The sequence below is a fragment of the Ascaphus truei genome, chromosome 1, assembly GCF_040206685.1.
Source record: "Ascaphus truei isolate aAscTru1 chromosome 1, aAscTru1.hap1, whole genome shotgun sequence".
NCBI lineage: Eukaryota > Metazoa > Chordata > Amphibia > Anura > Ascaphidae > Ascaphus > Ascaphus truei.
In genome coordinates this window covers 80,954,927-80,981,498 of record NC_134483.1, presented here as the reverse complement: position 1 = coordinate 80,981,498, position 26,572 = coordinate 80,954,927, and the positions used below count along the sequence as shown (strand labels likewise).

Sequence of the window (26,572 nt, the reverse complement as noted above, 5' to 3'; positions counted from 1 at the left end):
TTTTTCATGAGATCTGTTCCGAAACCACAGATACACAGTAATGAAATCATTTGGCATATTACCTTTAACATTTTCACAGGTCTTCACATTTGTTAAACATTTGATTATTTTGCCCCGGGGGCAGTGAACATTTCACCAATAGGCACTTAATGTGCACTGAAGGAGAATAAGGCAACTGTGAACATTCTAGTGATAAAGGAGGTGTGAGGTAAAGTCATCAAAAGGAGGGCAAACCATAATCTAGTGCCAACATCTTTAAAATAGCAGTTCTACTCTTCCTCTGTCCCTAATCTTCATTTACTTAACCTTCACTGAATTTAAGGATATGGGTATATTGCCAGAACACTAATATAGTCTGCATAAAAACACAGCTTGTAGGACACTTGCTGATAATATCATTGTCATGATTTTATTTATTGGCTCAAGGGCATAAATTGTGCCACTCCTGATAAATCACTTAAAAAAATAATAATAATTAAAAACACCTATTCATATACAGTTTTAGAGGTTTTGTAGAGTACATAACAAAACTGGAAAGACAATAACTGCACGGAAATATAAACAGCCAGGTCCTACTTGTGCTCAGTAATGTTACTCATCATACAAACACATGAAGGAAAAAAAATAAAATAGTTTTGTTTTGGTCTATTGTTACAAGTTAAGTGCCCTCTCGTTACCAATAATACGGTTAATCGCCTTGTTTAAAAGAACCTTTATCATGCTCTTTTGCTGTTCATGGCACATCACAAAGCTGGGTATTCAGATTCTAGTGTTGCTCCGGTCTATAGCCGAGCGTGACCACTATTTGAACAGCAATCTTCCTTACCAGATGTCTGGTGCAGGTCAAAAAAAAAAAAAAAGAGACTCAAGCAGACCAAAAATAAAGAAAAGTTAAAAGGTAACAAAAGAGGTCATTTAATGACGAAGTCATGGCAGCATCCAACATTTCGGTGCAGACAGGCACCTTCTTCAGGGATGCAGGTCAAGGCCATATGATTACTATCACCCAAAATACTGAAATAGAACCTATTCTGGTAATGTATGTACGCTGGGAACATGGTTCTTCAGGGTATATATTTTTTTTTAGTGACCGCAGTACTACGCCTTATTTGTGAACAGCAGTGACAGTATCCCTAGAACATTTGAAATCAATGTAGCTAGAGTAAAACGTTTTTTTTTTTTTTAAATGGATCATTTCCCTACAGTTTAGCAATACAAAAATAGAGGAAACACCCTCAAAAATATTTTAAAACAAAGTCTATTTGTAATGGTAATTTGTATGCTCAGCCTTATAAGACCATTGTATATCAGAGATCACAACTTGTATGAGCATATCCATGGAATTTTACTCTCAAATGGATTGAACAGAAAAAGAAAAAAAAGCCTAAATAGACTGGAGTGATTATGCTGTGCGTTTTTGTTTTAAGTTTGTTCCAACAAGAACGGGGAAGTCTACATCAAAAAGGACTGCAAAATAAGAAGAGAGCATCTGTTACAGAACACTCAGGGTGTGAAATTCTGCATAATGTACTCTTGTGAGCTGGCTCTGCTCCAGGCCAGATCATCGTCGTCCCTAAAGCAGCTCACACCAATGTAATGGACTTCCGGATGCTTTGGTGATATCCATTACTAGACCAGAATTGTCAAAATACTCAGAAGAAATATGATGCCAAGAAAACACATACAAAAAAAACAACATGTTTTTATTTATCTAAGAAAAGATGCATCTCTGTAGCACCTTTAAAATCCAAAATTTCCATTCTGTCCAATGCTTTGTATAAACCCCCCCCACATATGTACACACCCTAAATGATTAAAAACACACCAACTCTTATTTGACAGTGATACTTATTATGGAGATGTCTTCATAGGGTTTATCTGTCTTCGGGTTGACCTTGACATTCGCGATTCTCTGGACAACTTCCATCCCTTTGGTTACTCTGCCAAATACAGTGTGTTTGTTGTCCAGCCAAGGCTGTGAGGGAAGAGAAAACAGAGACGGTTACATAACTTCATATGAGAGAAGTTGCATCACTAAAGTACATTCAGCCACTTTGCTGTCAGAAGGTCCATGCTTTAACGGTCTGACACCACATTAGCTTCTTCATGGAGGGAGGAACCAGTAACATAATGCTCTGTTATTGCAGATTATTTGTGTAGCAAAGAATTTCATGTTTGGACACGGTTTCCAAGACTTGTTGCAGAACTATATACATATGTTTCTGGGAAAACTACAAGTTGGATGTGAGAAACAGACCTACTGTGAGGTCTTCAAAAAGGTGCATTTATTCTTTGTGGAGGTCAAAACTAACACAATCCTTATTTACCTTCCATCTATGTTCTTGTCAATGAACATAGTGGAACACTCACACACACACACAATGTTTTCATTACTGTATTTTAATAAATCAACAGAGACCAGATTAAGGCCTCGTCCCCACTGCTCACGGTACAGTGTGCTTGGCGCAAAAAAGAAAGAGCCCTCTATGGGGCCGGCCCCAGTCACTACCCGTGTGCGCCCGCAGAAAGCGCGATACGCGACCACCTCTCCCAAAAGACAAGATTTTTCTCTTGGCGCAGTGGTCATGTCACGGCGGCGGTTGAGCCAATGAGGGCGAATCAGCCGCATGATATCATGGCCACGCCCCCGCCACTCCGGGGGCAGTAGCCTAGATCTCGTCTTTGCTCCCCCTGCTCTTCTCTGACTTGCCAACACGCGCATCCCATTGCCACCCCTAGACCACAGCTGAAACTGGTGCACACGCCACCAGGCGCTCCGACGTGACTGGGGCCGTACCCCAAGAGACAATTGTACAAGGAAAACTACAAGGGGATTCCCAAATAGTCAAATCTTTTCATTTCCTGTTTCACGGTGTGCAACAATCTGCCATCATCTCAACTTCAAAGTACCTTGACGTTTTGCTAAAATGCTATTTTAGCAATTATGTAAAAAAGAGCAGGTTTTCTAAAAGAAGTAAAAAAAGTGCACGCGGTTTTTTTTTTTTAATGAGCCCAAACATGTAAGTTTTAGGTTTGAACCATCTTAAAAAAAAAGGAGCAGTCCAAGTCGTTTTTTTTCCCTTTCATTTTTGAATACAAAATTGAAGCAGGGGGTCGCTGGAGCTGAACCCCATTAATTTAAAAAAATAAAAATAAAAGGGGAAGGAACAGAATTGATCTAAAATGTTATATTTGCCCGTGGCCATGTACAATGTATTTTTTATATGCAAAGAATGCTAGTCAGGAAAGTTGCACCATTACTCCCCCCTCCCTTTTTATTTCTGTACCCTTCCCTCCCCTCCCCCCCTTTGATTGTCTCTTTAACAGAAGTATTACAAATTGGACATGCTCATAGTTACATTATTGCAACAATGTTATTTTAAAATGCAGATAAACAATGTTCTTTTAAATCTAAATTCTAAACAAGTATTTTTTGGATCTGTGAGATGCACCTTTTCTGTAACACAGCACTCTGGGTGATTTTAAAGCAGAAATATCCCCTCCCCCAGAAGCTTATAGGAGTTAAATTGTATCTACCCGCCCGAGCATGTATTGCACTTTTTTGTGTGTGTTTCTTTATCGCTAGTATCTAATGGTATTCTGCTCCTCCAGCCCATGTACTTTTTTTTTTAATTTTTGGGAAAATACAGGTGTTATTCCTACATGGAATTATTCTCTGGCGACCAAACATCTGGCCTCTCATCAGGAAAGTAGGGACAATCCAAAAGGTCACTCCAAATTAAATCATTTGCAAAGTGCACCAATAATATAAAAATGGCACGAACTACAACAAACATATCTATAGTGGTTTGTGTCCGCGAATGTAAGTATTAAAAAGCCCTTACTGTCGGCACCACTGTTAAAAAGAACTGGGAGCCATTGGTGTTAGAGCCGGCGTTGGCCATACTGAGTGTGTAGGGGCGGTCATGTCGTAATGTGGCATGGAATTCATCTTCAAATTCTCCTCCCCAGATGCTTTCACCTCCCATCCCAGTGCCTGTAGGATCACCCGTTTGAATCATGAAGCCCTAAGTGAGAGAGAAAATGTGGGTCATTATTAGTGGCTAAAGTATTGAGTAAATCATTTTTGTAGCCAATGATGCATTTTAATGGTTTAACAAGAAGGATTCTTTACACCTATAACTAGTCTGTGTTCGAGACATTTAACAACTTGTTCGGTAGAAGTTTGTTAGTCTTATCAGACATACAACACTAAAATAATCTAGTATTCACTGGGACGTACGTATACAGCTTGTACACCCTTTACTAAAAACTACTAATTTTGATAGCCTATTAGTCTACCATAGCTATGGTATAGCATGCAGGTACCAATCAAATGTAATATTGATGTAGACAAAGTTCATTAAGGAGACAATAGAAAATAAACATTTAACATCTCGTTATGAATCAGCAAAGAATTATAGACAAAGCCGCCTGACCCGATGAAGCTGGAAAAGGGTAGGATTCTCTGGCTAGGTCACGTTCCATGCTACTGTATGTTGTTCAAGACAAAATAGCATTGACAGCAACTTTAAAATGTTACAACAATATTTTAATACCAATTGTGAATCACAAGAGTTTGCATCTCAGATCATTTACCATGAAAGACGAAATGCAGGTAACAGCAACAAGACTCCACCCCAGGCACCCATGCTTACCTTAATGAGACGGTGAAACGTATGGCTATTGTAGTAACCATTGCGGCTGTGAACGCAAAAGTTTTCCACGGTCTTGGGACACCTACATTGGGGACACAGTACATGCATATCAATTATCCTCTGGATTTTATCTTGTGTGTGTGAAGAACATACAGATACATACTTTATAAACATTAGGAACCACTCAGACCAGTTTGTGTATTAAAAATTAATTTCTAATGGCATTTAGTACTATTTTAATTGTTTAATCCTGTGCGTTAATGGGTATGTTAACAATGGCAGAGTAATAGCAGGTTTCTATTTCCTTATAAAGTGGAACAATCATGCAGTTTAATTATGATTTTCAATGTGTGTAATAAATTCCTCTCTACATTTCATTCCGGGTTGTCCAGGATCCCGAATTGTGTCACGTTCCTTATTTCAGAAAGGAGATTCTTATAAACAAAAACACAGAAAAAGTTATAACTACCTAAACATGGCGGAAACACTTACTCAACAGGAAAGAGCTTGACATGAATATCCCCCATGCTGGTGTGAATAATGGCGCTGTCAGAAACACGCTTGGGTCCCTCCGCTTGAGTGGCGGCCATCACCTCTTCCTTGGATGGTTTCTCATTGAACACGTCTCTGTCGGACTCAGCACTTTTTGTGTCTTCCGGTTCCCGTTTGGTAAACTAAGAAACAGTAATCACAGCCCAACATCATATATAAAACACACAACTGAAAGAACAATACCTTATATACGGCTTGGAATACGCAATTACATACAGTATTTTCCTGGACCCGCTGTTGGGAATCAATGCTCTACTTCAGGCAGGGAGATGAACGGATTTGTACAAAGTCACACCGATCTGACACAAGATCTTGAACCCATAACATACTTCTGAGGGAGTTTTGAACTTCACGAACAATTAATAAAACGAGGTGAACCCAGACATAGGGAGACTGCTGGAAGTTTGCTAGAGGGTTATGCTTTTTATTTTGGTGCACAAACACTGCAGTGATGAGATTTCTAATGAGGGAAACAAAATGGCATGTTTTCCAAATGTAAAACATGCAGGATACCTACAAGCTCATATTGAACCCCCAAAATAACCACAACATATTTATAAGCATATAAGTGTCACAGAGGAGTGCTACTGAGCATGGCAATATATATTTAAAACCAGAGACAGAACATGAAACACAGAAAGAGCTCAATGCACATCCAGTGAAACTTATACACGATAGAGTGCCTAAATATATATGTATAGATATCTTTTGAATAAAATGGTCTTTTAGTTTAACATTTTGGCCAATGCTTGTAGGTGTCCTGTATGTTTTACAATTCTTGTTCAGCTGGTCTTAGCTGATTGGAGGGTGGCTCCGCCTACCTAGTTTTAAGCTCACCCCCTCCCACATTTAAATGGTTAAAAGCTCACTCCATTGCATCTCCCACTCCGGGGAACTTGCTTGCTTGCAGTTTGATTGTGACAAATCTAATACAGAGTGCTTTTCCTGGCAATGTACAGGTTAATAAGAGCTTCAATCAGATTTAGGACTATGCAACTAATTTTGACAGATTTATTATAAATCATTCTTCCTGGTAATGCACAGGTTATTAAGAATTTATATTAGTGTTAGGTACCCTTGAGATGTGGTCTGCCGTGTAGTGGCTCAAGGGCTTACAACACTTTGCCCAAAATGTTAAACTAAAAGACCATTTTATTCAAAAGATATCTATACATATATATTTAGGCACTGTACCGTGTATAAGGTGCACTGAGCTCTGTCTGTGTTTCATGTTGTCTCTGGTTTTAAATGTTTTCCAAATGGACAGAATTCACAGGATTGAAGCAGGGGGTCTCCAGAGCCGAACCCCATTCATTTCAGCTCCGGGGACCCCCCGTTTCCGGAGATACTTAGCTCCATAGTGGGTAACGGAAGCCACTCCAGGGTTCACATTAGGACGGCTTTTCAAAACTCCCTCGCCCTGCAAGCCAATAGGAAGCTGTGACGTCACTTGGTGCGGCTTCCTATTGGCCCATGTGACTGGGGGCGATAAGCTGCAGGAGATCCCGGCACCCCCTTCGGAGGCCAGTATCTCTAGAACAGTGATTTCCAACCTTTCTTATTTGGAGGAACCCTTGAAGTATTTTGAAAAATCTCAGGGAACCCCTATCTGGCTGACACATATTAGGTTTGACAGGGGTCAGTCACAACATATCACACCTCACGTGCCACCTCTATTTCCCACCCTCTACCCATGTATTTCTCTCCCATCCATCTCATTAACTCTCCCCCCCCCCCACCCGCCTCGCATGTATTTATCTCTTGCGTCTCACTCTTACTCCCTCTTTTCCTCACTCACTCCCTCCTGCCCCCCTCTCGTCTCACTCGCCCCTACCTTCCGTCAATTACCCCACTCTCTCTCAATCCACCCTACAAAATACATACCAAAAAAAAAAAACACCCACCCCGCGGGTGGGGGGGGGGGGGGGGAGGGGGTGGAGGTTTGAGGGGGAAGGGTCTGTGGTCCATAGGAGGAACCCGAGACTGCTTCACGGAACCCTGGTTGGGAATCACTGCTCTAGAGGCAGGGTGTCCCAGCAGAGAAAATTAATGATCTGGGGACCCCCCTGCTTCAATCTTCTTAAAAACTGAAGGGGGAAAAAAAGAAACTGCTTGGATTGCTCCTTTAAATGAACAGACATGTCAACACCTGTTTTTCATTACAACTGTTGTGGGTTGAAGAACTAGCTTCTGACCATGCGCCTTTGTTATGAATTTGTTTGAGACATAAATTAACAACGTAGGATCACCGCGACAGGTATTATTTTACAAGCCTTTTCCCTGTTGGAAACAGTGTTAAAAAGTCTGATATAACATACAATGATGAATGCAACCATTTGTCATAGCAAATCACTGCCTGCAGGAGGAAAGTCTGTTGGTTGTACATTAATCTTCATCTTACCACCAAAATGTGCCATTTTCTGAAATGTTATGTACCCTCCTGCGAGTTCCAAAAAACAATTTATTTCTGTATGGAATAAACCCTTTGCGTACCCGATATTAAACTTAAGATTACAAAATACCTTTGCTGAACCAGCCCTGCAAAATGTACATGTCTGAGTAGGCAAAAAAACCCCCAATGTTTAAAAGACAATTAAATAAGTAATGTTACTTTTCCACACATCAGGACACGCCAAAATAAGGAGGCAGTGTGTTTTAGACTATTTTGTAGGTTTATTCTACACGAACACATCAATAGTAAGCCCAGTTTAAGATAAATCCTAATAGTAATATATATTTCTACACACACACACACACACACACACACACACACACACACACACACACACACACACACACACACACACACACACACACACACACACACACACACACTTTCATGCTGCACTGACATCTTTTTAAGGTCGTAACAATAGCTACTATTTCTATTTGACAGATTGTGCCTTGAAAAAAAACATATGTAATGATTTCCAAGGAGGATTAAAAGGATAACAGGGGTGAATCTTTAAGTTACTTTCATTTGCTTAGTTTACTTTTTAAAAATGACTCAAATTTAAAACAAATACAAATGTTCGTTGATCACACAGAGCCTCAAAGCATCTTCATATGTTCCAGAGCCATTTCCCAAAGATCCATAGCATTTTATCTATTTTATTAAATACTCAGCAGGGATGTAAAATAAGTATTTTTTTTTCTTTTCTCAAATGGCCTAGTAGTCCTATCAGGTCAGTTTCCAAATTGATCTTCCACAATTAAAAACAAACTCTTAATTTGTTTTCAGGAATGGAATTAATGAAAGCATTGTATCTGGACATAAGCAGAAGCTGGCAAGTCGGGTCACCCTGTAAGGGATTACAATTGTCCTGCCACTGGCAGACAGCAGGTTGCAACGTCATTCATATGCAGGGATAAACGCCCGATTCATTCATGCACCCTCCTCCCTGCCTAAGCACCACCTTAAATTTCAGCACATCATATTTTCAAACCCTTCCAAAAAAACAAAAAAACAACATGGGTTTGATTTGTATTTTATTATTTTGTTTCAACCTATTAATCATGTCCCTTAGTAGTGCCACTTGACCCTATGTGGGACTCCCCCCTTTACATACACATTGCTGTACATGAGCGTCTGTGACCGCGTGTCACGGTTTGTACTGGATTACATGTCACAGATGGGAGTCGGTTAAATGAAAAAGCAGCATGTAAAATAGATCCGTACGTAATGTAAAAGCAATCCCAGAAGTGGGCTCTCTCAAAGCAGAAGGAAACTTTGCTTCCAAATTAAAAGCTGACGCTAGACAGTTTCTGCCAACAGTGTGAACTGTATGTAAGTGTGATGTTCCACAGATGTCCCACTGTCCCAGGGAGGTAGCTTGTCTGTTCTGCCATGTTTATTCCCTTTAAAGGGAAGGGCCTCCTAGGACCAAAGTGTGCTGATCACAGCAAGGGGTTAAATCTGGACGGAGTTTTTTTTTTTTTTAAAGCAAAATCTAGTAACGAAGAAGTTTAAAATATTTTTTTATGGCTGGTTGGCAGACATGGTGAACGGAGACTTGGGAGCGGTTTCAGCTCCTTTTGCTATTCCCTTTTAATGTGATGTCACCTGCATGTTCAACAAGCACATTCTTCTCCCCCCACCCCCTCACCACCACCACATGGGCAGATGAAACAACCGAATAACATTTAACTAGGATGGAGGGGGGAGGGGAATGAAACAGATAACTAACTAAAAAGTATAGATGAGGAAACAAGGGGGTATGGAGGTAGAATGGGGCAAGTGCGAGTTTGACAAGCAGAGAGACACCCATAGTAAATACAGATAATACTAGAAAACTTCTAAAGACTAAACCAAGTGGGCGCAGAAAGGAAGGAGCAGATAAGATAATAGTACAGGCTGAAAAAAAAAACTTAAATGCATGCTTGCATTAGCAAGCCTGACTGATACAATGGGGGAGCTTGAATTAATAGCTGCAAGGGAGCAGTAGGACATGATGGGCATTACTGAAACATGGTGGGATGAAACTCATGACTGGGCAGCTAATTTAGTGGGTTATTCTCTTTTTTCGGAAGGATCGAGCAAATAGAAGAGGTGGAGTATGTTTATATGTTAAACCGGATCTAAAACCTATTATAAGGGAAGATGTTTATGAAGGGAATGATGAAAATGTAGAGACCTTGTGGATAGAAATTAGCAGTGGAGGTAAAAGTATAAAGAAAATGTTTGTAGGGATATGCTACAAACCACCAAATATCTGTGAGATTGAGGAAGCTAAAATACTTTTGAAAATGGAGAAGGCATCAAAACTGGGTCATGTTTGCATAATGGGGGATTTTAATTATCCAGACATAGACTGGGGCAATGAGATTAGCGTTACAACAAAAGGAAACAGGTTTTTGGGGGTGCTTAAAGACAATTATATGACCCAAATTATTGAGGAACCAACCAGGAGAGGGGCAGTTCTGGATTTGGTCATATCAAACAATGTAGAAGTAATAACAAATATTCAAGTCCTGGAACATTTGGGTAACAGTGATCATAACATGTCTCATTCGAAATAAAATGATCAAAAAACATATTACTTGTGTTTAACAAAGACCTTAAACTTTAGAAAGGCAGATTTGAATAAACTGAGGACTATTCTACAAGTAATACATTGGGATGATGTTTTTGCAGGGAAAAATGTAGAAGATAAATGGTCAGTCTTTAAAACATTGTTAGAAAAGCACACTTATCAGTGTATACCCGTGGGTAATAAGTATAAAATAAATAAGTCAAAACCAATGTGGCTAAATAAACAGGTTGGGGAGAAAATGGAAAAGAAGAGGCAGGCGTTTAGATTCTTGAAGTCAGAAGAATCTGAGGCATCAAGAATCTGAATTATAAGGAATGTAAGAAAAATTGCAAAAGGGCAATAAAATGATCATAAATGGATAATGAAAAAAGGATTGCAATAGAAAGTAAGGTCAACCCTAAAAAGTTCTTTAAGTACCTTAATAACATAAAATAAGAAAAGAAAATATAGGACCCTTTCAGTGTGAGATGGGCAGGCAGATTGGAGATAAGGTGTTTACCAGGGATGAATCAATTGCAATAATAGTGCCGCAGGAGGAAGCCACAGCCTCCATATTAATGAACAATCGGTTAACTGAGGAAAAAGTTCATAGGTGGCTTGAAAAAATTAAAGTAAATAAGGCACCTGACCCCGATGGTATATCTAAATTTAGCATAGGTTGAACTTGGACGTATATCTACTATTTAAGCACATTTTTCTTTGGGGCCTCTGAATAGGAAATGTTAATGTCTAAAGAAACAAAAGCAGTCGCCATCTTTGTCTTCCTTAAACAAATGCATCTTCAAAAAGGCAAATGTCTCAAACTGAACAAGAGCTCACTGTATAAAAGGAGTGAAACCTTCAGACAGACAGACAGTAAGCTCTTCAGGGCAGGGTCTCCCTTTGCCTCATGTTATTTACTTGCACTCTTATCCTTATTGTTTGTCCTCCATCGTCCCTGTATTGCAAAGCACTGCACACACTGTTGGCACCATGTAAACGTTATGCATAACACACATAGAAGCTCTGTGACATATTGAATGATGACATTATTAAGCATTGCTTAGGCCACGTCCATAGTGCAGGAAACAAACACTAGGACGCCAATGCATATGCGCATAGAGTGCGCGTGCACATGCGCTACAGGGAGAGCGGCGCTTTGCAAGTTTGTATTTCCAGCATGACGCTGGAGGAGCGTGAAAGCTAGCGCGTTCTACTATGGACGCGGCCTTACAAGTCTAATAGATGCCGGTAAGTCCATTTAACCCTTGCTCCACAATGCATTGCGGTCACCTCTGAATGGCAAATGTGGCCATCCTTAAATTCTTTTGTATAATGAAGTACGGTGATATTTCTGGGGAATTTCATCATAGTGAACTTTCCAACTACTTCTTTACAACTCTGCTCTGATCACAAAGATCACTAATCCATTATGTTAGCATACACAGTGGATATTGTGTCAAATTAAATCCTTATTAGTTTTGAAATCCGGGTTCTTGAATGGCTAAGAAACATGCTAAGGAGTTTTTACATGCTACCGTTTAAAGTCAGGACGTCTTTAGATTAGAGCACCTTTAAACGAAAATGTAAGAGATTTTTCCACACGGGGGACACTGACCATGTAAAAGCGATTCTTTTTGAAGGCGGTGCACACAATGATAGGATCAGGCAGGATGCTATTCAGCACAGGATTGTCTGATGCTTTCATCTCCACCGTGGTTGCAGAACGATGCTTCTTTGCCACACCCTGGAACAGAGCTAACTGTACCACCCTAATATTTTCCAGCTTGCCAAGAATACGAACACACCTGCAAAAGGGATAGATGCGAACAGTTACTTAAAGTCCCGCGAAGACAGCCATAAAAAAGGCTTCATCCTCGGCTCGGTCAGAAAAATAGAATTAAAACGACAGTAGCGCTAAACTTAATCCTTTTGTAATCCCTGAATAATGGGCATAACACGTTGCTCAGGAAGTCTCAAAATGCTGTGAATATCAAACCTCTGGCATTGTGTTCAGTTTCCCCTTGTAAAAGACATGATCTTTCACACCTGTTAATACAGTTTCTTGTGTTACCGAGTGTCTCAACTGATGCCAGAAAAAAGAAGCTTTAAACATGCTTATTGCCATAAAGGAAAAACAGATACTCGCTTATACTTTGAATGTGAAGCCATCAGAAAAAGCCTAGTTAACGGATACAGGTGTTGGTCTTTAATATACATGCTTGCAAATTCAGTTCCAGAATAAGCTGTGCTCTGAATGTTGGGCTCAATGTGCCACTGCAATCTAGTGATAGTGAACGGACCTAGTTCTAATACCATGGTCAGCTCCTGCAGACAAATCACTATCTGCCTGTGCCTCGGGTGCCTTTCGTTGACCTGTAAATGCAAAAGGCCAAGGAACTGCACCTTTAAAAGTTCTTTTTTTACAGAGCTGCATATGCACCATCAATATAGGGAAAAAGGAAACCAAAAGCGCACCAGCACAAACGCAGCAGGAAGGACCCAAAACGAAAAATAATTAAAAGGGCACTTTAATGTGACAAAAGACCCATCCAACGCGTTTCGAACATCACAGCGTTCTTTTTCAAGGATAAAACACAATGTGATAACATCCATTATATACCCTCTTACCTCAGCTGAAAAACGTACAATGTATTAATTAAACCACATTATACTATGTATATATGACCATGTGTAATTTGTACGCCCTGGATCTCGGAGTCTCAGATCTACATTTTAGCCACCAGGAGAGTTGGTCGCGAGGTTATATTGCTATAGCTCCAAAAAAAAAAAAGTCCCAGATTATAAGGCAATATCCAGGTATGGCATTTGAAAATCCTAACACTATTAAAAACCTTCTGTGAATCCTACCCCCTTACCTGTGGAACGCCCTCACCCTCAGCATACATCACGCACCTTCCTCTCCCCACCTTTAAGACAAACCTTAAATGAAGTACTCCAATAGCCTAGGCTCTAGACTCATGGCTACTGTCCAACACCCACAGTCACTCCTACCAACAACTCACCTACTGCCCTTATTCCCATACCTTCTGTCGCTGCAAGTCTCCCATCATGCCACTTAGTATAAACTCGGCAGGGCAGGGATTTCCTTTCCTATTGTCTGTTCTAATTTGTTGCACTATAATCCCCTGTAATGTAATGTCTCACTTGTAAAGCACCAAGTACAGCTGGAGGCCCGATATAAAGATATACATGCATACATTTTCTACAGCCCGTGTGTAATTGGTATGCTAAATGGAACCATCTCTCTCTAGTGTTAATTTGACGGGTATATAGGTTGCTGTGGGTGGGATAACATTAGGACTGGCCTATATATTGAGAATATGTCTTGGGACAGCAATGTGAGGGGTTTCAATGTGCAAGTAGCCTCCTTAGAAGTGGCATGGAGCAAGTCTGGAATTAAACCGAGTTGGACAAGAAGATACCTATGAAAGACTCAGAGTACATAGCTTCCTGAATGTGACCCAAGACCAACTCTTCTATCAGCATTCTAGACCTCCACTATTTCTATATTTAATCCCTCACATCTTGCACTTTACACGTTCTTCACTTTTTTCCCTTTGCCCAGCCCTCACCCCACATTTCAACACTTGCCTAGCACTACCACACGGTCTCTACGATTCTTTTTTTTTTTTGCTCTATCCTCCCTTCTGTACAACCTGCACTTTTCGTTTCTATTCTACCAGCCACACTATTTCTCGAACTCCATTCACATATCTCCATCTCTCAGTTCACATGGACATCTTTCCTATCAGCGCTCTCTGACACCCCACAGCAATACACCCTGCACTAAAACGCACCCCTACAAATCCTCCTCACAAATCTGCTTTCTTCCCATGCTTATGTTGATATTTCTCCCAATCTTCGTCCAAGTCTAATTTGTACATGCTCGCCCTCGCCTCTCACATCCAACTTGTCCTCCTTGTGGTGTAAACCCCTCAAATCTCATACCGTCCTATCAACCTCCCCGCTCCTTTTCTAACAAAGTTCCAGTCTCTGCACAACTTCCTTTTCTCTCCCTCTCTGCTACAGCTGAGACTTCGCTCTCTGTCTGACGCTGCACTGGAAGCTGCCCTCTCTCATAGTGTCCTTTCTTACTCCCACACTCCACACACTGATGGCAGGAGTGGAACTTCCCTTCTCAATCTGCTCTTACCGGACCCGTCCTATGCTACCTGCTGTTTGTTTTCCTTCGAGGCTCACACGGTCCAGCTTTTCGGTCCTTTCCAAGTTCTGTAAAAAATACATTGACACAGAAGGGCCTCCAGTTCTTGCCGACGCTCAGCCAGTGGTGGAGTACCAACAAAATAAGTAAAAAAAAAAACACCTCAAGCTATAGGGAACAAGTAATGTACAATTGCCAACCTAGAGTTCATCCAAGCTTAGCACCACCTCTTCACGCTAATGACCCAACTGGTATGTCCACATTCTAAAAAGGCCCCGTCTAGGTCAAGTATCTTTATTATTAGATAAAATTGACTTTTATACTGTTATCCTGCAGGTAAAAGCCACTGCTTCTCATTGGTCAACACAGACCGTGGCAAGAACACCCCAGATACCCTGCTGCAATACAAATATTCCTCTTAATTTCAAGCATGCCATAATCAGTTTTATTAAATGTTGACCCTATAGCGAAACTTACCTGTTCGTTTCAACATTGATAACTTTAATGCCCAGCATCGTTCCGTACAGCACAAAATGCCCAGTTTCATCAAAAATGATATTCGTTAGCCTTATTGCATCCACTTTCTCCAGCTCCCGTTCCCCAGCCATGCGTCGCCCAAACTCCATGTCTGGAAGTTGTTGCCTCATCTGCTGCAGCTCAGTGAACATCTGCCAGGACAAAGCGCATTAGGCTGTCAAAAGCAGTATGACTAATAAGAGCAATGGTGCGTTATTCTCACAGTTTTATGGCTGTAAAAACAGAAAGAGACAATACACAAAGATATACACGTGTGTCTTTTTAAACAGGAAACATCTTCAAGCGTTATATACCCTTGAACCTATTCGGGCCCATAAGATCTCCACAAAAACCTAAAAGGGCTATCACTTTAATGCCACTGTAATATGATACAGGGCAGTACAGCAGAAACCAAACACTGAAAAAACAGGTGGTATTGCTTAACAGCATCGAAAATTACAAACACACCAATTCAAAGATGGGAATTACATCTGGGAGAAATCAGGGGGTAATTGTCTGAAGCAATGTTTCACAGCAGACTGAAATACGTCACCAACCGCTTTCAAAAGGGCTCCTACAACTAAAACACACATTGGTAGCGCTTTGCTGTTGACCTTTAGTGCCTCCTACATTTTTATAGGTAAAAAGCCACTGGCAGGTCGCTGTGAGCAAGTTCAACCGGAAAGTTAATGGTCATGCACATGGATTCTTTGTTATAAAATTATACATTTACAAAATCATTTAGATCCATTCTTTAAGCTTTAAAAAAAAAAAAATCCCCTGTTGTGCAAAACACATGTAGTATAATTTTATGAGGATTAAACTAAAACGATGACAAACAGCAGGGAGCCAGAACACTAGGGATACCTTGGGCCTCGCCCCCACTGCTCGCGCTACGATATGCGCTGCGCAAACAAGATACGGCCCTCTATGGGGTCTGGCCCCGTAGCCACCTGCGCGCGACTGTAGAAAGCACAATGCGCATTTTGCAAATACAAGGATTTTGTCTTTTCTTGTGACGCCGTCGCCACATGGTTTCCCGTAAAGCAATGATAGCGCAGATGTTTTAAAGCCAAACATAGTGAGTTACATTTCAACCAATGGAAGAGGATGTTACGTCATGGCCGCGCGTCCCATCGCAGAAAGGGAGTGGCGAGGCAACTTTTACGTGTGCACGCGCCCCGCAAGATGCTCCGCTGCGCGTGTGCTCACACTCACTGAGGCCGTAGCCTGAATACTACACACGTGGAGCTGTAAGGACTGGGATCAACGGCCTCAGCCCTATGGCAGAAAAGGGGTGTTAATGGGAGTCCTGTGTAAGCAGAAACGTGCATCACCTTTTAAGATAAAAGGATAACTTCAATATGCATTGTAATGCATTGTAATGGTCATCGTGCTGATTTATACAGAATAAAGGGGGGAGTGGCTCATGGATTAGAGGCACCGATTCTGAGACCAGTAACACTGGCTGAAGCAGGGAAGCTTGGCTCAATCCCCGGTGCCCGCCCCTTGCGGCAAGTCACTTCCCTTTGCATCAGGCACCAACATTACATTGTAAGCTCTATGGGGCAGGCAGCGCCGAGTACACGGTCAGTGCTATAAGCACAAAATTATATTAATCAAATCCCCAGCCCTTCCCCCTCCAGCAAGCCTGGGAAAATGTGGTGGGGTAAATGCAAGGAAAACACACCATATTCACAAATTAATTTAAACGTATTTAAATAGAAGCATCTCCTTTATGTATTCAAAAAAAAAATCTCAAAATGAAATGCTCAGTTTTAACGACTGACATTTGTGACCGCTATTGTCATCTCAGTTCTAGGAATAACTGCATATTTATTGGAAACAGAGTTTAAAAAATAATAATAAGTGGATTACCATTGTGAGCAAAATTGTCAAAGCTATTAAGCACATATTAAAATTACAAAAGAACATATGAAAACGGGGATGCTCGACGAGGGGTTTCCAACTTTAATGCAACTCTTGCATTGAATACTTTTTTTTTTTTTTACACAGACTACCTGAAAAGAAATAAAGTACAATTAGTGTCCCTCGATGCGGATTGACCTCCATGGGCCTTTTATGCGCCGGCTGGAGACAAAATTAAAATAAAAAGAAACCAAGAATAAAATCTAATGCCAACTATGTGACGTTTTAATCAACAGGTTTCTGGGGGTCCGACAGTAAATATTACCCTGCGCTTTAGGCCAGAGTGTACTGCATGCCCACTGCTGTGTTATACCCCCACAGGATTTACACCACCGGGACAGCATTATTATTAATGGAACTTTTACATTATTTAAGATCAGAACTAAAACTGCTGTAATCCACGTATCCCAAATGCCCACCTGTACGGTACTTATTACAGGAATTGCGAGGATACAATAAAACAGATAAAAACGGCCCACCACTTACACTCAAAGATTCATCGAAAACCCGCATGAGCTTCCCATTCAAAAACCGGAAAATGCGAACTTTTCTATCCGATCCAATAGTGGCCATCTTCTTCCCGTCGGATGAAAAACTTATACTGGTGAGGTATGCTTTGCATTTAGCAAACTCATACAAGTCCGTGTCAGTCTTGAACTCCCAAATGACGTTGCTAGGAAATTTGCATCCGCGGGCAGGCCCAGTCCAGTATTCCATCATCCCGGACCTGTCTGATGAAACAACCACTTTGTACACAGTGTTCAGCCGCATCACAGTTAGAGGAGAGGAGTGGAGCTTCTCAAATACATGCATTGGTTGGTCGTCTCCTCGACCATCATAAACAAAAATCTTTCCAGTGCTCTTCTCGGAGCATGCCACGGCCGATATTGCATCTCCAGGGCAATAAATCCATTCGGCCTGACCGGGGTGATAACTATAAATGAGTCAATAATAAAATAAATAAATCACATAAGAACGCAATATTCCACAACTTGCTTAATCAAATAGATCAACAGTCAATCCCCTTTATTATGGTGTACCAAATTGGAATTGTATTCCTCCAATAGTCCAATAACTCTACCAAATTTAATTGACATTATTGATGCCATCATAAATAATGCTGAGAGACAAAGTTCACAATCTTTGGATACTTACTGTATTTATAATAGCGACATGTATGCTACAGTAGTTAATTCCCAGTTAAGTACCCTCCATGCTGCTTTTACAAGATGCAAACAGTTAGAACACAGCAGTAATTATTATGGAATGAGGAAGGCGCTGGATCTATAAACAATGGCGGCCATATTTAATGAGCCCCTGAATAATCATGGAGGTAGTTAGCAAACAAGAAACAGATTTATATTATTTGTATCCTGTAGTGGTGCGGCCACTTTCAAGCATCAGACTACATAGGGGCAGCAGCTGAGAAAGGAGAAATGTGTTTAACTTTCATGCTGACTAATGGATTTGAAGTTAGTGTGTTGAGGTAATGTTTTAGCTGAATGACACTAAAAGGCACCTCATCACAAATTTACTTAACTAGCCATAATGTGCATTCATGCGTTGTGGAAGGAAGTGAGCAAACACTCCCTAGCCCCGCAGGGCACCCACAGACTTCAGCATGTCCCTTTTGGTCCCTAACGCAGCAACAGAGACACACCAGTGCGACACAGACACACACACACACAGGAGAATTAGACAGGATGATTTACCAGATGAGCATTATTTAAAGCATTAATATTGTGAGTGCATTTGACTGTTTTTTGTTTTGTATGTTTTTTTAATTATTGTGTGTATTAAATACATTGCACCATAGGGGTGGTGTTTGACGTCTGCGGTTTTTCTAAAATGTATGAAATAATAAAAGCAGGTGGGAAAACTACTTTAAGAGGGAGCACCCACCTCCTGCAGTGCTTCTTCATCTATGGAACTGTTCACTAAATGTACAGACAACTTGATCGCACTAGGGTTAATATCCTTTTAAAACCTTAATAAACTTCCCTACAAAAAAAAAAAAAGGGAGGGCATTGTTCTCCTATGCAACGTTTCTGAGCAAAAAGCGCTGTGTGAATCCATTCTCCTTCTTACTTCCTTCTTTACCAATATTACACAAATCCTCTACACTACAGTGGTGTGTTCCCATTTTTGTCATTTTGTCACTAGAACTGCCCTATTTGGAGACAGTGTCCAACATTTGCTCACCCATTCTTCTCTACTTCCTAATCCTTCCCTAGCTGCCAGAGGTGTTGTGAGGTCACATTGGTAGTTTAGGGGCCAAGGAAACTGACCACTCTGGATGGTTTTAGGATTTTGGCAAAGTGGTGAAATCTCCTATTGGATTGCTAATTAACATAAATGTGGCAGATATAGTATGTACATCAGGTGAGAAAGAATCCAAAACCAAGCCCGACACAGGTTGGTCTGCCATATTGATTTTTGGGCTTGCACAAAAGCGAGCAAAATCACAGGTGATGTGAATCGCAGCTTGCGGTTTAGTTATCGCTCACCTGTTGGTGTTCACAGGGAGCTTAAAAAGCATTTAAAAATGGAGCAGATATTAGAGAGTATCCTTTAGTAGCATGAAAATGTACAGTCAAATGCCATATCATTTTATATTGCACCGTGTTCAATTACAGAAGTTGGGCTGGCCCAAACGTAAAAAAAATAATAATATATATCAGGAAGAGAACTGAATTAAGACTGAATGTGCTGATGTCCTGTACGACAGGGGTGCACAAAGTGGGGGAGGGGCAGGCACGGCAGCTACAGAGGTCCCACGCTCTTCCCCAAGGCACTTAATTTAAGTGCAGGGGGAACCGCACGAGGCCTCTGCAGCTTCTCCTACCCGATCTTTGGCGACATGTCGCCATGGTAACCGGCGTCAAATGACGCAGCGGGGTCATAATTTGACCCCGGAGCCTTGCAGGAGAGGGGCACGTGCCAGAATTTAAGAAGGCAGGGGCGCGCGCAGGGGGGAAAAGTTTGTGCACCCCTGCTCTACGACATAGAAACAGTTTAAAAAAAATAAATAGTACATACCTAAGCTTAAGCATATTTATCATGTCAAAGTTCACCACATCAAACACCTTCATTGCTTTGTCATCCCCAACAGAACAGAACAATGCTCCTTCAGCGCTTGCTGCGGCACTCTCTATTACTCCTGCAACAACGAACAGAAAATAGAACAGCTGACAACAAAACACATTCTAATGAGAAATAAAGAAAGAGAGGATAGGAATAATACAATCACATTCCTGAAATATTCAACCATCTTTCTACAGACACCTGATGTGTTATCAATCGGAAAGCAAGACAACGCAAAATAAGGCTTTTGGGTTGCATCTTTTTACAGTCTTGCGATCTATTCACATTTCCTGACACAGAGGAGTCTGTAATGGCTGGATCCATAATGTACTGCAGCCATTTCCACGATGTCAAGGTTGATTGAGGTTTCCAAGACCGATTTCTAAACAATAACTTCAGAATAATAAAAACAAGCTTACCCAAGTGGCTTCGAAAATGTTTCACAAACTCAATCCCTTCTTCCACTTTCTTCCAGAATTTGACATGCCCGTCATGACTGGCAGTTATAATAAAGTCTGTCCTGTTCAGAAAAACACAATGTGATTTATTAACACTACATCATTGCACAAAATGTAACAAAGCATGACAACGATTTTATGGACTAACCAACCTAATTTCTAAGCTACCAAGGAAAGGACAGGCATTATAAAATCATTACCGGCAAAGAGATGAGAAATAGAAGGCACGTGACAGAGAAAAATCAAATTGCCAACTACTTTTGCAGGGCACCAGAAAATGGTTTTAACTCTTGGGCAGAGCATTATAAAGCCTGTAATATTAGTATAAAGTATTGCATACATGGTCCGCCATGTCCATAAAATGAGCACATACACAGAAGTACTACTTACTTCGTACACACTATGTGGGTGATGACATCTCTGTGCATGTAACTTCGTTCGTACATCGCAGCACTTGGAAGATTGTCCAGGTAGACTCGCTCAAACTCGAGAACTAGTGTGGGGAAAAGTAAAATTAGAAACGTTTTTTTTTTTAAGGAAATGTCTACTGTATATACCCAGCAGCTGGCTCCATAACATCCTCCCCTACACTTATTCAGACGACAATACTTTTCTCCCAGATTGACGTAGCATGGAGAAAAGAAGATGGAGCACAGCAAAAATAGAGGGCTGGACGCAGGTATAAAACTAAAATTATTTAATAGGCATATTGGCCCCACCAAAAACAAACAAACAGGGGTCCTCTCCCAGATCAGGATGTAGTGAGTGCTGGTTAGGCTGGCAGTCAACTCTATGGTGTCTGCAGGCCATATCCCTAAGACCTGGAAAACTGCCAGAGTTGTCCCAATCTTAAAAAGTGGGGACAAAAACACTGTCTCAAACTACAGGCCAATCTCTCTTCTCCCAATACAATCCAAAGTCATGGAAAAATGTGTCCACTCCCAATTAAGCGACTACTACACCAAGACAAATTTCCCTAGCAAATTCCAATCTGGCTTTCGCCCCAAACAATCCATGGTAACTACCCTGCTAAAAGTTTGCAATGAAATCCAGTGTGAAATGGAACAGGGACAACTCAGTGGTGCAATATTCCTAGATTTTGCAAAGGCTTTTGATACTGTTGATCATGTTAGCCTGCTTAACAAACTCAAGAGCTCTGGAATATAGGAAACATGCTTTAAACTGGTTTCATTCCTACCTATCAGGTAGATCCCAACATGTGTCCATCTCAGGCTCTAACTCCAACCCCATGGATATCACCTGTGGTGTTCCGCAAGGCTCTGTTCTGGGGCCCCTACTCTTCTCAGTGTTAATCAATGATCTTCCTACAAATTGTAAGGAAGCTTCAATACACGTATGCAGATGACACAATTTTATATGCACACAGTCCTTGCCTCTCCGAACACATACTTCAATCTGACTTTTTGAGACTCGAAAATTTAATTTCCCAAAACAAAACTGTTTTTAAACACTGACAAGACTAACAATGGTATTTGGGACCAAGGCCACATTTTTAAAGCTTCCAATTGTATTGTATTGTATGTCTTTATTTATATAGCGCCATTAATGTACATAGCGCTTCACAGTAGTAATACATGTGGTAATCGAATAAATAACAGATAATATAAATAACAGATCATGGGAATAAGTGCTTTAGACATTAAAGTAACATTAAGGAAGAGGAGTCCCTGCCCCGAGGAGCTTACAATCTAATTGGTAGCTAGGGAGAACGTGCAGAGACAGGAGGAGGGAGTTCTGGTAAGTGCGTCTGCAGGGGGCCAAGCTTTATGTATCATGTGTTCAGAATGTTCACAGTGCTATTCATATGCTTCTTTAAGCAAGTGTGTCTTAAGGTGGGTCTTAAAGGTGGATAGAGAGGGTGCTAGTCGGGTACTGAGGGGAAGGGCATTCCAGAGGTGTGGGGCAGTCAGTGAAAAAGGTTTAAGGCGGGAGAGGGCTTTAGATAAAAAGGGGGTAGAAAGAAGACATCCTTGAGCAGAACGCAAGAGTCGGGATGGTGCATAGCGAGAAATTAGGGCTGAGATGTAAGGAGGGGCAGAAGAGTGTAAAGCTTTAAAAGTGAGGAGAAGAATGGAGTGTGAGATGCGGGATTTGATTGGAAGCCAGGAGAGGGATTTCAGGAGGGGAGATGCTGAGACAGATCTAGGAAAGAGTAGAGTGATTCTGGCAGCAGCATTTAGGATAGATTGTAGGGGAGACAGGTGAGAGGCAGGAAGGCCGGACAGCAGGAGGTTACAGTAATCAAGACGGGAGAGAATGAGGGCCTGAGTCAGAGTTTTAGCAGTCAAGCAACAGAGGGAAGGGCGTATCTTTGTTATATTGCGGAGGAAAAAGCGACAAGTTTTAGAAATGTTTTGAATGTGAGGGGCGAATGTAAGAGAGGAGTCGAGTGTGACCCCTAGGCAGCGTGCTTGAGCTACTGGGTGGATGATCGTAGTTCCAACAGTAATGTGGAAGGAGGTAGTAGGGCCAGGTTTGGGAGGTAGTATGAGGAGCTCTGTTTTAGCCATGTTGAGTTTAAGGCGACGGAGGGCCATCCAGGATGATATAGCAGAGAGACATTCAGAAACTATGGTCTGTATAGCAGGTGCAAGGTCAGGTGTTGAAAAGTATATTTGTGTGTCGTCAGCATAGAGGTGATATTTAAACCCAAAAGATGTTATTAGGTCACCTAGAGAGTGTGTACAGAGAAAAGAGAAGAGGTCCAATGACTGAGCTCCAGATCAGAACCAACACTAACAACACCCGAACTCTTGTTACTAGTTTTAAATACTTGGGTATATGGTTTGACTCCCACTTAACATTCGGGATGCAAATTTATACCGACATCCAAAACCTATGCCAAACTAGGTGTACTTTATACAGGAACAAATCCTTCATATGTCTGCTAGTCATAAAGCGTATCACACAGCAAATGCGAATGCCAATTACCGACTATGGGGACATAGTATACTGCTCGGCACCCCAAACCCACCGTAGCAAACTTGACACCCCCTACAATTCAATATGCCGTTTTGTTCTCCAATGCAACTACATAACTGTGAAATGCTCAAAGAACTAGATTGGTCATCACTTGAGTCTAGGCGCAAAGTTCATCTTTCCTGTCTTGCCTTCAAATACTTTCTGGGAATGCTACCCGTCGATCTGAACAAGCTCCTCACCCTCACCACATGCAGCACTAATCATCTGAGATCTGACTCCAAAAGACTGTTCATGGTCCCAAGGTTCAGCAATGTATCCGGCCGCTGCTCCTCCTCCTCTTACTGTGCACCCCAAAACTGGAATAATCTACCGGAGACTCTCACAGCCACCACCAGTCTAAGTTCTTTCAAAACTAAAGCTCTTACATTTTAATTTGGTCTGTAACTGTTACATACGCCTATAATATATATTATCTCTAACTGTGCATGGAATGTCTTGTATATAATGTATACAGGCATACCCCGGTTTAAGGACACTCACTTTAAGTACACTCGCAAGGACATATCGCCCAATAGGCAAATGGCAGCTCACTCATGCGCCTGTCAGCACGTCCTGAACAGCAATACCGACTCCTTACCTGCACCGAAGCTGTGCGCAAGCGGGGAGACTATAGAGCCTGTTACAAATGCTTTATTTACATATGTTATGCACTTATAAGATGATTGCAGTACAGTACATGTATCGATAAGTGAAAAAAAGGTAGTGCTTCACTTTACGTACATTTTCGCTTTTCATACATGCTCTGGACCCATTGCGTACGTTAATGCTGGGTATGCCTGCACCCTGTTTACTTATGTAACCATGTATTATTTGTCATCTTAACTCTATACCCAGGACATACTTGAAAACGAGAGGTAACTCAATGTATTACTTCCTGGTAAAACATTTTATAAATAATGTTAGGATTAGGGTAAGAGTTAGGTTAGGCTGGTTTATTACAGTTAGACTGGGATGCTAGGGCCAGGCTGATCAAGTCTTACTTAACCTGCTGCTAAGGCAAAAAATATATATAATAGCGCCAACCAAAAATATCGTAATAAGTGAATAAGCAGTGAATTAATTAAGTGAACCTATGGATCCCACAGCTGAAGTACAGAGAGGTGATTCCAGCTCCTCCCAAAAGTAATTTGTGAGAAAAAGGTAAAGTCCTTCAGCGCAAGGATACACGTGGTATCCTTAGTGAAGAAATAAGTCATAAACTATGTGCATACAATGTGAAAGAACCACGCACTCCTCTGCTGTAGGGTCTTGGTGCAGTGGTTGTGTTATCTTCCAGCAGGCAGTCCCCTCCACTGTGTGTCAGCATACACGTGCACCCCTCCAGACCTCTGCTTGCTGTAATGAGTTAGCTCCTGATCCTCGGTGAACTACGGTGGCCAAAACATCAAACGCGTTTCACTAATCTGAGGAAGTCTGAGTGCTAATCCAAACACAAGGAGGGGAAAAGGGGAAGTGGAGGGGGAAGGAATACCCTCGCTACTGCTTGCTGGATGTGGCTATGTGGAGGTGCTACTATCAGGGGTAATGTCAAATAGAAAAAACAGAGAGAAGTCTGAGTGCTGACTGACCAGAAAACCGACGCTGGCAAGCTATGCACAATGCTCGTGTATAGTCCGTTTGTGAGTGTGCCCTATATTTTGTATCCGTTCACTATTATTAAACAGTATTATGCTATGTCCCTCTCTCCTTTTTATCTCTGAAGCCTGAAAAGTGTGAAGAAACATTTATAAAAAAATGACATCAACCACAGAGAAGATTTTCTGTCAAGTGGGGACTCATCTATTTTATGTGGGACATCTCCTAACACAGGAAACTGTATGTGAGTGCACAAATTGCTGGGTTTATATTCACACACCTTATACCTATGCAGTAAACACTAAGCTGTGTGGTTCTTTCACATTGTATGCAGTTTATTACTTATTTCTTCACTAACGAGACCACGTGTATCCCTGCGCTGAAGGACTTTACCTTAACCTGCTGCTAGTTAAGGCTGAACAAGTGCCTTACTTATCAAGCTCGCCGGGTAAATAGCCTCTACCTATTTAAAGACACCCTGTGCTTCAGAAGATATTGGAGCATTGCCTAAGGGCCGTTCAATACTGTGTGCAGGCCGTGCGCGCGCGTCTGTGCCGCACGCTTTTTTTGTGTATGCTGTGCACGAGTGAGGTACTGTATGTATATGTATCTGTGTTTAAATACGTTTTGAAATAAATACTTTAATAAATTGTTTATTAACATTGTACATACATTTCAGAGGCGCAAATTCGTTATTTTCATCATCCTCTCCCGTCAGCCGGTTCCATGCTCGCGCGCTGCACCATTATAGAAAGGCGGACTAACCTCAGCCAACTAAAACTGCCGCGCACACAGTATAGAACAGCCGTAAGGCCCAGGACATAGTGCACTCAGCGTCGCTGAGCCGCGCTGAACAGATGCACAAAGCCCCTGCATCTGTTATCAGCGCGGCTATAGTTTTTTCCTCCGCATGCTTGCTGATGCGTGCGGAGGCTGAGAAACTTCCCGAGACAGGCAAGTTTGAAATTTGCCGCTCAGGGAAGCGGAGGAGCGGTCACGTGACCGCTCCCATCCAATGGGTCTGCAGCCGGTCCGGCATTGTAACTACCAGACAAGACAGAGGCAGCACAGAGGTGTGTGTGGTTGTGGTGTGTGTGTGCATGTGTATGTACGTGTGTGTGTGTGTGTGTGTGTGCATGTACGTGTGCATGTATGTGCATGTGCGCGCGTGCGTAAGTGCGCGCGTGCGTATGTGCGTGAATATATTTATCAAAGTTGCACAATGTTAATAAATAATTTATTCTCACATTTCTTTTTTTTAATTTTTAAAATATTATATAATACACACACACACACTCCCCAGTGACACACAAACACACAGACCACTTCAAAGTGACACAGACCACTTCAAAGTGACACACACACACACACACACACACACACACACACACACACACACACACAGCCACCAAGTGACACACACACACACACAGTGATACCCGCCTCCCAAGCGCGCTTGCTGTCTCCTCTGCCAGGACAGCAAAAAGCTCCTGGTAGAGCGAGCGGCAGCAAGCAAGAGCGTGCAGCAGCACCTAAGGCTAAGGCCTCGCTCCCAGTCAGCGCGCCCGCACTGCAGACAGGCGGTGCGCTGACATACAC

General features: G+C 41.6%; 1 protein-coding gene across 1 annotated transcript in view; it reads right to left on the bottom strand.

Moving 5' to 3' along the window:
* Positions 1–1,682: 1,682 nt before the first annotated feature.
* Positions 1,683–26,572, bottom strand: part of PPWD1 (peptidylprolyl isomerase domain and WD repeat containing 1) — a 26,769-nt gene continuing 1,879 nt past the window's right edge. Inside the window, exons 2-11 of the mRNA XM_075590090.1 lie at positions 20,786–20,888; positions 20,357–20,457; positions 19,893–20,013; positions 17,340–17,787; positions 14,886–15,076; positions 11,841–12,030; positions 5,151–5,332; positions 4,659–4,740; positions 3,846–4,028; positions 1,683–1,975 (exon numbers count right to left, since the gene is read on the bottom strand). Coding sequence (XP_075446205.1) covers positions 1,832–1,975; positions 3,846–4,028; positions 4,659–4,740; positions 5,151–5,332; positions 11,841–12,030; positions 14,886–15,076; positions 17,340–17,787; positions 19,893–20,013; positions 20,357–20,457; positions 20,786–20,888 — 1,745 coding nt within the window. The 3' untranslated portion in view covers positions 1,683–1,831. The remainder of the gene's footprint in view (positions 1,976–3,845; positions 4,029–4,658; positions 4,741–5,150; positions 5,333–11,840; positions 12,031–14,885; positions 15,077–17,339; positions 17,788–19,892; positions 20,014–20,356; positions 20,458–20,785; positions 20,889–26,572) is intronic.